Source organism: Ammospiza caudacuta, chromosome 17, assembly GCF_027887145.1.
Source record: "Ammospiza caudacuta isolate bAmmCau1 chromosome 17, bAmmCau1.pri, whole genome shotgun sequence".
Classification (NCBI taxonomy): Eukaryota; Metazoa; Chordata; class Aves; order Passeriformes; family Passerellidae; genus Ammospiza; species Ammospiza caudacuta.
This window is the reverse complement of record NC_080609.1, coordinates 16,726,231-16,740,966: the sequence shown is the minus strand read 5'-3', so window position 1 is coordinate 16,740,966 and position 14,736 is coordinate 16,726,231. Positions and strand designations below refer to the sequence as shown.

General features: G+C 60.4%; 1 protein-coding gene across 1 annotated transcript in view; it reads right to left on the bottom strand.

The window, feature by feature from the left end:
• Positions 1 to 9,721, bottom strand: part of PRKCB (protein kinase C beta) — an 82,584-nt gene extending 72,863 nt beyond the window's left edge. Inside the window, 2 exon segments of the mRNA XM_058816378.1 lie at positions 9,251 to 9,282; positions 9,517 to 9,721. Coding sequence (XP_058672361.1) covers positions 9,251 to 9,282; positions 9,517 to 9,689 — 205 coding nt within the window. The 5' untranslated portion in view covers positions 9,690 to 9,721.
• Positions 9,722 to 14,736: the final 5,015 nt, after the last annotated feature.

Genomic DNA, 14,736 nt, shown 5'->3' with positions numbered 1-14,736 from the left:
CCAAATGTAGGAAGACGAGAGCAGAGCCACAAGAGACTGGAGATGTTAAACATAGAATCAGAGAACCCTGGGATGCTTTGGGTTGGAAGGGACCTTGAGGCTCATCTTGTTCCAACCCTTGCCATGGGCAGGGACACTTTCCACTGTGCCAGGTTCCACCAATACCCGTCCAGGCTGGCCTTGGGCACTGCCAGGGATCCAGGGACAGCCACAGCTGCTCTGGGCACCTGTGCCAGGGCACAGCAATTCTCAATTCCCAATGTCCCATCCATCCCTGCCCTCTGGCAGTGGCAGCCATTCCCTGTGTCCTGTCCCTCCATCCCTGTCCCCAGTCCCTCTGCAGCTCTCCTGGAGCCCCTTCAGGCCCTGGCAGGGCTCTGAGCTCTCCCTGGATCCCTCTCCTGTCCAGGTGAGCACCCCCATGTGTCCCAGCCTGGCTGCATCCCTGGAGCAGCTCTGGGTTCCTCTGGCCTGGCTCCAGCAGCCCCAGTCCCCAAGCACAGGCACAGCTCACAGCCCTGCTGCAGACCCCCCTGCACAGACAGCAGCTATCCCCCATGTTCCCAACCACACCCCAAAAATACACAGCTCATCTCCTGCTCGGAGCTGGAAAGCTTCCCTTGTTCCAAAGACTGAGCTTCCCACCCAAAGAGGGAAGCTCACAGACTGGCTCCTCGGAAAAACCCAGATTTAAGTAGATGCAAAAAAGCCACTTTTCAGGGAGCTGTGCCATAACAAGCCTCAAGTTTGCAAATCCAGTAACTTCCACGTACCGAAGCTTATTAATATTGGATTTTTTGGCAGGCGCTGCCTTGTCCAGCTCGGATTAGCAGCAAGTATATTCTGCTTGTCAGATTTAAACAAGATGTATAAATCTGGCACAAAAGCAAGACCAAATATGGAAGCAAATTATTTAAATTGACAAGATGTAGCTCACAAGCACTGAGCACTCACAGCCAGTGCCCATCACTGGGCAGGGAGGCTCCTGCTCTGGGCACAGGAGTTCAGCTCCCAAACAGGGGGCACACGAGGTTACCCACCCCAAACACTCACTGATTCCAGAGCAGGGCTGCACTGGGATTTATTTTGTTCTTCCACACAATGGGAAGAGCACAGGGGGATAAACAGCGGAGGGAGTGAGCCCAAAATCCCTGAAAAGCAAAGAGCCTGAGCAGAGGCACAGGAGGGACAGCGTGGCTGGCAGAGGTGACACAGAGCCCTGTCCCTGTGGCTGCAGGGGCAGGATGAGGCAAGGCCAGGGAATGGCCTGGGAATGGCCCAGGGAACGGGCACAGGGAACGGGCACAGGCAGAAAATGGCACAGGGAACGGGCACAGGGAACGGGCAGAGAATGGCACAGGGAACGGGCACAGGGAACGGGCACAGGGAATGGCCAGAGAATGGCACAGGGAACGGGCACAGGGAACGGGCAGAGAATGGCACAGGGAACGGGCACAGGGAACGGGCACAGGGAATGGCCAGAGAATGGCACAGGGAACGGGCACAGGGAACGGGCACAGGGAATGGCCAGAGAATGGCACAGGGAACGGGCACAGGGAATGGGCAGAGAATGGCACAGGGAACGGGCACAGGGAACGGGCACAGGGAATGGCCAGAGAATGGCACAGGGAATGGCCAGGGAACGGGCACAGGGAACGGGCACAGGGAACGGGCAGTGGCCAGCAGCTGCCAGGGAGCAGCAGCAGAGCAGAGCTGAGCCCCATCTGCCCCACGATGCTGCAGAGCAGAGCTGTCACCTCTCATGAAAGGCACTGCCCGTCACAGGGGCAGCCTCAGCTGTCAGAAACCACAGCCAGGGCTCAGCCAGCTCCCCACCACGAGCAGGAGTCACCCTCAGCAGGAACAGCCAGTGCTGCTGGCAGGTTATGAGTTACAGAGCTCGGTGCCTCTCACAGCACAACATTTCCATTGGTTTCACTTTTCCTGTGGAGGCCAGTCCGAACCAGGATGGATCAATCCCCCAGAGCCTGCAGCAAAGTGCTCCCCAGAGCCCAGGGGAGCACAGCAAAGCCACACAAACCACCTGCACACAGGAGGAGCCCTTTGGCCAGAGCCATCCCCTTGGCTGGGCCAGCCCAGCCTTGGCCACCCTCTCCAAAGGGGAGACCCCTCTGGGGTGCTGAGAGAGGCAGCCCCCGGCACACAGCTCTGTCCCTGCAGCCCCTCAGCACAGCCAGAGCCGTTTCCTTGGCACAGCCCCCCTTGGGATGGGGCACAGAGACCCCAGAGCCTCTCAGGTGGGGCCCATGGGGATCCCCAGCTCCCGGGTGAGGGCAGTCTGTCCCTGCAGGGCTCTGGGTGCTGCCAGCAGGAGCAGGCTGTGGTTTGGAGCCGTGCCTTCCCTTCCCAGGAACAGCCACGGCCGGCACCGCCACTTCTGGGAATTGCTTCTGCTTCACGCAGAATTCAGCTGCTACAAACAGCACCAGGGCTCCCTTCCTGTCCCCCCGTCCCCTCTGTGGCTCTCGTGGAAACACTGAGTGCCTGGGGCAGGGTGCTGCAGGACAGGGCCAGGCTGTCCCTTCCCCAGCCCCTGGCACCTGCCCTGGTGGGGCTGCAGAGCCCCAGAGAGATTTGCACCTTCACCCGTCGGGGCAGGGCAAAACTGAGGCGGTTTCTGTGTCATTTCCCATCCCTGATGTCCATGGCACCTTTCTGCCTCCAGGGACTCCTGGCCGTGGCACAGAGGCCACCAACACCAGCCTGGACCAGCAATGGGTGGGTGAATGGAGGGATGCAGGGATGCAGGGATGCAGGGATGGGCTCAGAGCTGGGGAACAGCTGCCCAGAGCTGCCCTTTCCCTGCAGAAAGGCAAACCCAAGGGACAGCCCTGGTCTCTGCCACCCTGAGCCCCACATCTCTGTTCAGGTACCAGGTGTGAGGGCACTGTGCCACCCAGGGAGCCCCTGCAGGGTCCCTGCAAGGAGCACAGCACCTGTGGGTTCTGCTGAACCTCAGAGTACAGGGCTGAGCCATTCCAGGGAAGGGGAACGTCCTTGGCCAGGCTTCATTTCCTGCAGCAGCATCACCTGGGAGGGCTGGAGGGGCTCCAGAGCCCCCTGTGATCTGTGTCCCCAGCTGTGGGCAGCACACAGGGCAAGCCCAGAGCACGGGGCTGCCAACCCAGGGCTGCAGGCAGGACCCCACACCAGGACCCCCGGTTTTGTGCCATTGCCTCTTCCCAAGAGCTCCTTTGTGCCAGGCTGCAGCCCCCCTGAGCTCAGAGCACGCTGCCCAGCACCTGGGGCTGCTCCTCCCCTGCAGGGAGCTCCTTACTCACCCTTGGAGCGGCTCTGACGGATGGATGGGCTGGCAGAGCAGTGACTCACGGAGCCACACGGGTGGCATTAACCTCAGCAGCACACGCTGTGCTGGCCCTGGGGCTGAGCTGGACCACGGGCACACACAGGGGGTGTCTGCCAGCTGTGTCCTGTGCTGCCAACCCTCCCACAGCTGCAGGAACAGCCCCAAACCCTTCACCTGGGCACGATCCCACCCAGGCACCACGGCAGACCCTGCCCTCTGTCAGCACACACCTGCAGGACAGGGGAAGGCACCTCCACCCTGCCCTGCTGAGCGCACCCTGCCACAGGGTGATGCAGGCACCCTGCCCTGGCTGGGTCACAGGCACAGCTGGGGTTAACTCCATCCCCCAGGCACAGCCAGAGTTAATTCAATTCCATTCCCCAGGCACTCTGATCCTGCCCATAGACCCAAGGGGCACTGAGGAGCCTCTCTGGTGTTCTCAGGTCCTTGCTGGGGAGCTGCAGGAGGAGGAGGAGGAGCAGTGCTGGCTGGAAGGAGGAAGGGCAGCAGCCACAGCCAGGGCTTGCACAATGCCCTCCGTGCAGCTCCCACAGAGCCCAGCAGATAACAGAACCCACAGCCAGTGCTGAGAGCAGGCTCAGCCCCTCCTCCTGCTCCTCACAGGCACCAAACCCTCAAGGTCCTGCTCCGTTTCACAGCCCAGACAGTGAGAGCCCACCCCCAGCTCGCTGCCAGGGGAGGGTGCCCCACACACCTGCAGGGATCTGCCTGCAGGATCACACGTGTGCCAGCGAGCAGGCGTGCAGAAATGCCAGCCCTGTTTGCTGAGAAGTCTCCTTAGAGACAGCCCAGGCACCGAATTCCCCAGGAAGCCTCAATGGCTGGAGAATAACCACGGCAGAGGCTCAGGACGGGGTGGTTTAACCCCTGCAGTGGTGTCAGAGCCATCGGGCACCGTGCTGCACACCCCGCTGCCACCCCAGTGCCAGCCCCAGCCCCACAGGCAGCATCCTATGGGCCAGCAACAAATACCCCAGCAAGGAACCAGACGCCCTCAATAGCCAGCCCCAGATGGTTTTAGGATGCCAGTTATCTCCGGAGATAAGAAAGAAAAACCCACCCTGCACTGCGGGGGGAGGGCAGGAGAAACCACTTCCACTGTGAGAGAGAGAGAGATGGGCGAGCCCTGTGTGCTGCATGGGGACAGCAGAGGGACAGAGCTGTCCCTGCCCTGCGTGGCCCTAAAAAGCACCCCAAAACAGGTCCCGACAAAAGAGATCCCTCCAAAAGAGCTCCCTGCCAGTCCAGGGGACAGCTCCAGGGCCAGCCTGGCAGGGACAGGCGGGGGACACAGGCTCCCATCTCTGTCAGCTCGGTGTGCACCGGGCTGTGCAGCACCACAGCCCATCCGTGCAGGCAGCACGGCCAGCCCCACTTCCCCTTTCTGCTGTGCCTGCTCTGCAGTGCTGCCCTGGGGACACACTGCTGGCCTGGGGACACTTCACTGGCCTGGGGACAGACACACTGCCGGCCTGGGGACAGACACACTGCCGGCCTGGGGACACTTCACTGGCCTGGGGACAGACACACTGCTGGGCTGGGGACAGACTGGGGACAGACACACTGCTGGGCTGGGGACAGACTGGGGACAGACACACTGCCGGCCTGGGGACAGACACACTGCTGGGCTGGGGACAGACACACTGCTGGGCTGGGGACAGACACACTGCCGGCCTGGGGACACTTCACTGGCCTGGGGACAGACACACTGCTGGGCTGGGGACAGACTGGGGACAGACACACTGCCGGCCTGGGGACAGACACACTGCTGGGCTGGGGACAGACACACTGCCGGCCTGGGGACACTTCACTGGCCTGGGGACAGACACACTGCCGGGCTGGGGACAGACTGGGGACAGACACACTGCCAGCTTGGGGACAGACACACTGCCAGCCTGGGGACAGACACACTGCCAGCCTGGGGACAGACACACACCCCTTCTGGCCTGGGGACAGCCTGGGGACACACAGCCCTCGGGCCTGGGGACACAGTTCCAGCACCCAGAGCCGCGTTACCACCGCACCAAAACCCCCTCCAAAATCACGTTTCCAATTTCTGCAGCATTATATAATTAGCATCGTTTGTGTTGCAAAAAAAGTAATTGCAGTAACATTTTTAATTAGTCTATTTGAACACTAACATTTCTCCAGTGTGCATAATATGTTGACACGAAATTACTGGGTTTGAGGCGGCTCGGGCTGATTGGGGTTTGTTTTGCTTTTGTTTCTGCCTTGTTTGGCGCAGGCAAGGGGAGCCCAGGCAGCCCGCAGAGGCTGCAGGGGAGAGCAAAGTGTGATGGGTTTCACTTCCTCCTGGGGGGAGGAAGGTGCCTTGGGAGGGCTCTGAGCAAGAGAGAAATGCCTGCTCCGGAGGGACGGCCGGGGTGACATTTCCCAGCCGCTCTCAGACGTTGACTGGTGGGAACACAAAACAGAAGGAGAGCGCAGGCCTTGGAGGACAGGGAGAGGCAAACCTGCAGGGAGGAATCCTGTGCGCTGCAAGCCTTGGAAGGAGATCTAATCTGAAGAGTCTCTCTGCTCACTGAGTCACAAGCAGGGACAAGAAGTAAACATTCTCCCCAGAAAAGTTACTGCATGACACCCAAGCACACATTACCAAATTATGCTTTTTTTCTCCCCCTTTCTCTTCAGGAAGAATCAAGATTCTCCTTTCCAAGAGCTTTGCTACATGGCACACACGAAAGCAGCGACAGATGCAGGTTATTTTTTGCTCCCAAGTGTGAATCATGTTCCCCTGCTCCTCACCTCTGCCCAGCCACAGCGGCTGCAGGCTGAGCAAGCCCAGCTCCAGGGATCCCCCTCACAGGATCGCAGCCCTGACCCACAGGAGCTGCCTGGGCAGCAGGAGAACGGCCCCGAGGGTGCCAAGGCGGGGGAAACACCAGCAGGGAGCGAGAGCTGCCAGCTGCAGCACATTCCCACAGGGCGAGCCGAACTCCGCTCTCAGAAGCTTTCAGAGCAGCTCCCTTTCCTTCAGCATCCCACAGCACCTCAGGAGAGCCAAGGCTTGGCTTCCCCAGGCTGCAGACACCAGGGGCTGCTCATCCCTGCCTCCGTCCCTCCCAAAGCATCCCTGGTGCTGGCACTGCCTGGATGGACCGCAGATACACACACAAACACACACACACTGCTTTTCTCCATTCCTGACAAGCCCCTGCACCTTCCAGAGGGGAGAACCCCTCTGTAGCACGGGCTGAGAGCAGCCAGGGGGCACCGAGCCTCCCTCGGGAGCAGCTCACATCCTCCTGGCGGCTCCAGGCGCATCCCTCAGCTTTCCAACACCCACGAGGTATTGATTTCTTTTTGTCCGGGCGCCAGAAGCAGCCCTGCTCCTGGAGGGCTGTGCTCAGCCTCCCTGCCCACACCCAGACACTTTCTGGCTCACCAGAGAGACGTTGGCTCAGGAAGTGCTCAGATGAGCACGAGGATAAGGAGGAGATGGTGTGCGAGGATAAGCAGCAGATTAGCAGGCTATTAAGTGGCATTTTGTGGTACCCATTAGTATTTCAGGCTACAAAGAGTCAGTTTCTGCTAACTTCCTGCCAAAAGTCACAAGTAACGAGCTAATTAACAATCTAATTATTGCAAATGCCCTAGAAAGAAATCAGGGCACAGGTGAAAATCTACTTAAAGCGGGCACGGCTGAGAGCAGACAGGCGTGAGCCCCAGCTGCATCCCAGCCATCCCGCAGCACAATGTGAGGCACTCGGGGAAGTTGGTAAAGTTAAATTAAAGCTGTGCACGGCAAAGGGAGAGCAGACCCTCACCCCAGAGCTGAGGAACCCCCATACACAAACCAGCCCTGGCATTTTCTGCTCTGTGCCAATGTTTGCCAAGCTCAACAGCAGCTGCGGCACAACCGGTGGGGAACAGACCCAAAGCTGGTGATCCCTGCTCAGTCCAGCATGGGCACGGCTCCCCTGGCACGGCTGGACAGGGCAGTGCCAGCCCTGGCATCCCCAGTTCTGCCTCACAGCAGGACAAGCCGTGATTCCAGAGCAGGTGGCAGAGACCTCTGGGTTGAATTTCTGAGCTGGAAATGCCCTGCAGGGACACAGAGCAGTGTCCTCCACCCTGGGGCACAGCTGGGGTGCCCTCGCCGTGATGGGCATCACCCCAGAACTGCCTCCCCCACGGGAATACCTTCCCCTGGGCACCCCAGCACGTCCCACCTGGCCCACAGATCGGTGATTTCAGGAAAGCAGAGGCTGGGCTGGTGTGCAGAGCTGGAGCTGCAGGATTCCCTGCTGCACGGTCAGTATTCCCTGTGGCACACGCGTCTGTAACACCACAGTGACCAGTGACCCCTGCCAAGGGGGTTCTAAGGCACAAGGGGATGTCACAGACCTGTCCCACACCCCCGGGGGTGGCACTGACCCCCTGGCAGTGCTGCTGGTGCCACTGCAGCTCACAAGGGCTGCTGCCCCCCGAGCCAGGGCTGCACTGCCCGGCCACCCCGAGCCCAGCTGGGCTGCTTCAACCCTGCCCAAAACCATCTGAGGGCAAACCTTGAACCAAGAGCACCGTATCAGGTCTGGATAACAGCGCCTGACAGCTGGAGGAGACTTGGAAAGGCGCCAGGCACCCGACACTGGATGCTCAGGTAGAACTGAGCAGGCTCTGGAAATAACGCAGGCAAACCCTGCCGGGCTGGGGTGGTGCCCACCCCTCCATAACACGCTCTGGATTTCACAGACACGGTGTTTGCACAAATACACCTCGCTGCAAGGGAGCTCAGGGAATTCATTCACAGCCAGGAATGCCTGGCAACACCAAACCAGGGCGCACAGAATTCCTCTCAGCACCGTGGCTGAGCTGCCCATGTGTGAAACCTCAGGTACCAGGGGAAGCTGTGACCTTGAGAACAGCCCTGGGATACGTTTTAGTCTCCACATCCACTCTCCTCTGCCTGCCAACACCTGTCCAGGCCTCCAGGCTGGGCTCTGGGAGGTGGCACGGAGATGGCTTTGGTATTTTAAGGTTACATGCGTGTGGTAAGTGTTAAGGATGAGGAGCAGCATCATTTAAATTGGATTAGGCTCACACTGCTCGTACAGGCAGCTGCAGGGATGCTCCAGACCCAGCCCAGCTCCTCACACCGTGTGCCACTCCAAAAGCCCAAGGACAGCTGCAAAGAGGGGCCTTTCAGAGCTCTAAAGCACGTTTGTTTTCATGCCAAATACCTCAACTTGGGAGCCAGCCACCCGCCAAAATAAACCTCTGTCCCAAATATTCACAAAAGGAAAATTTGGCTGCCAGCAGCTGCGAGAGCAGCCCCGATTGAACCCTCGCAGGTGGGACCAGGGGAGGCCGGGCAGGAGCAGCCCCCAGCTGGGCTGGCTACAGCCCGATAACGCCTGGGTGATTCAGCCCAATGTCCCAGGGGGACATCCCTGGTCCCTGAAGAGCCTCTCCGGAGCCCCAGCATCATCAGAACAAAGAATTATGGTCATAGTAACCCGGCTACCGCAACATATTTGGTTATAAAGCCTCATTTTTTTCCCCAGCAACACAACCAAGCCATTCAAGCCCTCGCCGGCTGCGCAGTTCCAGCCGCGGAGCCCTCGCCCAGCCCGTTCGCCACCCAGCACATGTTTTGGCGTTAAGTACATTAAAAACAAACTCCCCTCGGCCTTTTTCGGGGGATTTAGCTGAACTCCCGGGCGCTTATCTCTGCTAACGAGACACGACCGGCTTAAAGGCACCGACTAGTTGCTGGGTTGATTAAAAAATGACTAAGCTGCTTGGCGGTGCCGCGGGGATGCTCGGGGCCGGTACCCGGGGATGGTGCCCGCAGGGGACGCGGGGATGCTCGGGCCGGTCCCGGGGGACGGACGCGGAGCGCGGACCCCCTGAGCCCCCCGGCAGCGCCACACTCACCTTGACACTGGAAGCCCTGCTTGCCGAAGCCCCTGCGGAGAGAGAGGCACAGTGAGACACCGGCCCCGCGGCGCAGAGACCCTGCCCGAGCCGCCGGCCGGAGGGGAACGGGCACCGGGGGACCGGGATGGGGTGGGATGGGATGGGATGGGGGGAGCAGGACGGGAGGAAAGGGGGGCCCGGAGGATGGCCGGGGTGAGCCCGAGGAGGGGTGTCCCGCCGAGCCGGTGTCCCGGAGCGGCCGCGGCGGAGCGGGCAAGGCTCACCAGATGAAGTCGGTGCAGTGGCTGCAGAAGGTGGGCTGCTTGAAGAAGCGCGCCGTGAACTTGTGGTTCTTCACCTCGTGCACGTTCTTCTGCCGCAGGGCGCCCTTGCGGGCGAAGCGCACCGGGCCCTCCTCGCCCTCGGGGGCCGGCGCTGCCGCGGGCGGCTCGGCCATGCTGCGCGGGGGCTGCGGGCCCGGCCCGGCCCGCTCCGCTAACGCCGCTCCGCCGCCGCTGCCGCCGCTCCGGCTGCGCTGCCGGGGCCGCGCTCGGGGCCGCTGCCCGCAGCTGGCGGGAGGCTCCGACACCGCCCGCCGCGCCACGCCCCCTCATTTACATACGGCACCGCCCCGCCCTCATCTGCATCGCCGGCCCCGCCCCCGGCACCTCGCGGCGCCGCAGGCCCCGCCCCCCGCGCGCCTCGGCACGGCCACGCCCCCCGCTCGATTTGCATGTTGATTTGCATAGGGGCCAGGGCCGCCCTTCATTTGCATAGAGCGTCTGCATCCCGCGGGGATGCGCGGGGAGAGCCGGGCACGGACAGGGATGGACACTGGGAATGGGCAGGGATGGACACAGGGAATGGGCAGGGATGGACACAGGGAACGAGCAGGGATGGACACTGGGAATGGACACTGGGAATGGGCAGGGATGGACACAGGGAATGGGCAGGGATGGACACAGGGAACGAGCAGGGATGGACACTGGGAATGGACACTGGGAATGGGCAGGGATGGACACTGGGAATGGGCTGGGATGGACACTGGGAATGGACACTGGGAATGGGCAGGGATGGACACTGGGAATGGGCTGGGATGGACACAGGGAACGAGCAGGAATGGACACTGGGAATGGACACTGGGAATGGGCAGGGATGGACACTGGGAATGGACACTGGGAATGGGCAGGGATGGACACTGGGAATGGGCTGGGATGGACACTGGGAACGAGCAGGGATGGACACAGGGAACGAGCAGGAATGGACACTGGGAATGGGCAGGGATGGACACTGGGAATGGACAGGGATGGACACTGGGAATGGGCGGGGATGGACAGTGGGAATGGGCAGGGATGGACACTGGGAATGGGCAGGGATGGACACTGGGAATGGGCTGGGATGGACAGTGGGAATGGACACTGGGAATGGACACTGGGAATGGGCAGGGATGGACACTGGGAATGGGCAGGGATGGACACTGGGAATGGACACTGGGAATGGGCAGGGATGGACACTGGGCATGGGCAGGGACAGAGCCCGGGGCAGGCACAGACCTGGCCAGTGGCCTGCGTGAGGCAGTGTCACCAAGGCAGGGACATCGTCCTGTCCCACAGCCTCAGCTGGCAGGTGAGGGAACAAGCAGGATTCAGTGGGACGTAGATATGGATGTGCTTGTGCCGGCCATGGAGACACCTGCACTGCCCCATGCCCTCTGCAGGACTGGCAGTGACACTGCTGGGTCCTCCTGGGTCCCAGACTTCCCACTGCTGAGGCCAGAATGTTTTCTTTTCTACCCTGATTTTCTGCAGAACATGAGTCAAGTCCAGAGGGGATCCAGGCAGGAGCTCGGGCACAGCAGCTGTGCCAGGCTGGGCACTGGGCTCACACAGACACGGGGATCACACAGACACAGGGATCACACAGACACTGGGCTCACACAGACACGGGGATCACACAGACACAGGGATCACACACACAGACACTGGGATCACACACACAAACACAGGGATCACACAGACACTGGGATCACACACACAGACACAGGGATCACACACACAAACACAGGGATCACACAGACACTGGGATCACACAGACACAGGGATCACACACACAGACACTGGGCTCACACAGACATGGGGATCACACAGACACTGGGCTCACACAGACACGGGGATCACACAGACACTGGGCTCACACAGACACTGGGCACAAACCACCAGCTCAGTGGGCCTCTTGGAATGATGTTTTGAATTTGAATTTGCAGTTGGAATAATGATCTTCTTTTACCAACCCCCTGCAAGCATCTCAGCTGGCTGGCACAGAGGAGTTTTCCAACCACATCCACCATTCATCTCTCTCACTCCCTGACAGCACCCACAGACATGGAAAATCAGATCCATCAGCCTCCTCCTCTGACATCCAGGTCTCCCTGGGCTCGCCTGGTGCTGCATCGTCCCGCTCTGGGTGCTGAGGAGATGAGAATTCAAATCAAAACATGAGACAACTCCAAGGGAAACGTAACCCTATTTCCACAAACAAGCCTTTCTAAATTCTCACTTCTGGGGTTTAATTCTGGATCTGCATCCACGTGATCCTTCCCCTTTTGAGGCCCGGGACCATCCCTGCTCCACTGTGATCCAGCCCTCCATCCCACATGCTCTTTCTGTGAAGAAAGCCCCACTCACTCCATGGAATTAAACACCCAGGAGGCTTTCCCGAAATAGGCCCAGGGCTGTTATTATGCAGCTGCTTTAAAAGGCTCGCTGCAGTAATAAACCAGGGCTGACCTGTCCTGCTGATGTCACCCTCGCAGGAACAGCAGGCTGCTTCCATCCCTCAGCACCGGCTGATTTTCCTGCTAAGAAGGAGAAATGAATGGCAGCCGGTGCTGCTGGTGCTGTGCCGTGCTGGGAGGGGATGGGGGGATGTCCCCGGGGTGTGTGGGGGCCACACGTGGGGGTTTCTGTCCCCAGCAGCACTGGCCATGCTGGGGGACCCCTGCCCCGGGAGCCCTGATCACTGCAGCTCACCCAGCGAGCTGTGAGGCAGAAATAACTCCTCCTGCACGGGAAGGAGCCCAGCAATAATGGCAATAATTACAGAGCAGTTTGGCTCCTTCCCTCTGCACTGTTGGAGGGGAGAGGGGTGTTCCCCTCAGCGCTGCTGCTCTGCACGTGGAGCTGTTCCGGGCTGGATTCTGCTCTTTTTACTGTAAACTCTGGGCTCTGCCTGCCTCTGCCTTGTTGTTTTTTAACTGTGTGTTCCCATTTCCCAAGGACAGCCCCCATAACTGCTGCATGTGGAACGCAGAGAATATGGCTTTCATTTCCCCCTACGAGTGTTGATAATCATGATAATCATGTTCAAACTTTTGTCACTGCTGGGCCTCTGTACAAAAGCACAAAAGCCAGGTACAGTTCTTGCTCTCAGGGGATTGCTTTCTTTCCTTAGTTTACGTAATTCCACTTAATTTTACTTTTTTCATTATTTAGTGCGCTCTGAGTCACGTCATATTAAAGGCAGGATCTTCACGGCCATGCTAATTTTCACAAAGCTGAGGACCCAGATGCCCCAGCACTCTGAGACGTGGGGATGAACATCCCAGCAGCTCCTTCCTCTGAGGAAGCTGTTATACTTGTTAAAGCAGGGGCAGTCCCCAGGTGTGCAGAGGGACTCTCTCACACACACACACACACACACACACAGCCCCGAGCAGCCGCTCTCGGGGGAGCGCAGTGGTGGAGCAGAGGGGAAACCAGCCCAGCTCCCTCCTGTTCCCATGAAAGCCTCTGCTCTAATGCTGCTTTCCCCTCCACCAGCTCCTGCTGCAGAGCAGCACCAAACCCAGCGCAGTGAGGATCTCACTGCCTGCCAGGCCACAGGGATCTCCATGGAGCTGCCACAGCCCAGCTCGGCTGCCGGGGCACAGGAGGCAGCGGGAGCAGGGCAGCCGCCCCTGGAGCGTGATTCACATCCTCAGGAAGGGACCTCATCCTCCCCCTCCTCATCCTCCCCGCAGGCAGCGAGGAGCTGCCCTGGGAAGGGGGAGCAGGAGCAGCCACAGGGAAATGTGGGAGCAGAGAGCCCGGCGTGAGCTGCGGGGTCGGGGCGGGAGCCGGGAACCTGAACCTTGCCGGGAAATCCCGCAGCCCCAACAACCGGGCCCGGGTGACAGCGAGGGGTGGGCTGGGCTGGACAGTGCCAGACCCGGCCTCACCCAACACAGCCAGCCCCAGAGCCCAGCAAAGGGACACAGCCCCAAAGGCCAGCAAAGGGACACAGCCCCAGAGCCCAGCAAAGGGACACAGCCCCAGAGCCCAGCAAAGGGACACAGCCCCAAAGGCCAGCAAAGGGACACAGCCCCAGAGCCCAGCAAAGGGACACAGCCCCAGAGCCCAGCAAAGGGACACAGCCCCAGAGCCCAGCAAAGGGACACAGCCCCAGAGCCAAGCGGAATTTCCCCATTTCCTGGGAAAGCTCTGCCCCACACATGTGAGAGCCCCTGGGTGTGCGGGGGCTGCGCTCCCGGTCCCCTCCTGCTGGCACTGCAGCCTCCAGCCCACACTGATGGGGGGATGCAGCACCGGCCTCCTCTGGAGAGTTCCAAAAAGCTGGAGAACAGATTCCTCTCTCTCTTTTTTAATCTCTTTTTTCTTCAGGACCCAAATCCGCCACAGGAAACAGGTGGAGGAAAAGTCCGGCTCTAATTAAATATAAAGGTGCCTGAGCAGCACTCGGCAGCCTCCACATCCGTTTGCCCTCTTGCCCTCACCCTGCAGGCCAGGAGGGAGCCTGGAGAGGGGACAGGGATCCTGGAGCAGGGACAGGGATCCTGGAGAGGGGACTGGGATCCTGGAGAGGGGACTGGGATCCTGGAGAGGGGACAGGGACCCTGGAATGGGGACAGGGATCCTGGAGAGGGGACAGGGACCCTGGAATGGGGACAGGGATCCTAGAACAGGGACAGGGATCCTGGAGAGGGGACAGGGATCCTGGAACAGGGACAGGGACCCTGGAACAGGGACAGGGATCTGGGAACACGGACAGGGATCCTGGAGAGGGGACAGGGATCCTAGAACACGGACAGGGATATTCTTAGGCAGAAAACCCTCTCCCTGCAGCCCCTGGAGGATCCTGTCGCTGCTGACAGCAGCTGGCTCCTCAGCCCCCGCTCGCTCAGAGGCTGCTCGGGGTCCCCGGGGGCAGCACAGCCGAGCTCAGACCCCACGGGACAAAGGGCCGGGGGCAGCCCCGCAGCTGGAGCCGCAGCTGGAGCCGAGGCTGGGGCATCCCCGGGGAGGGAGAGCCCTGCCCCGGGTTCCGTGGGGACACTGGGGCCGGACGGGGTGACGGGCACCCCCCGCAGCCCGCTGGCATCAGCTGCTCCGGCTTTTCCCGTTCTGCTTTCACAGTTTTCGCGTGTTCCACGTCCTCCGTGCGGCGAGGATGGAGCGGGGAGAGCGAGAGGCTGCGTTCATGTGAGGAGAGACCCAGCTCCCCACGCA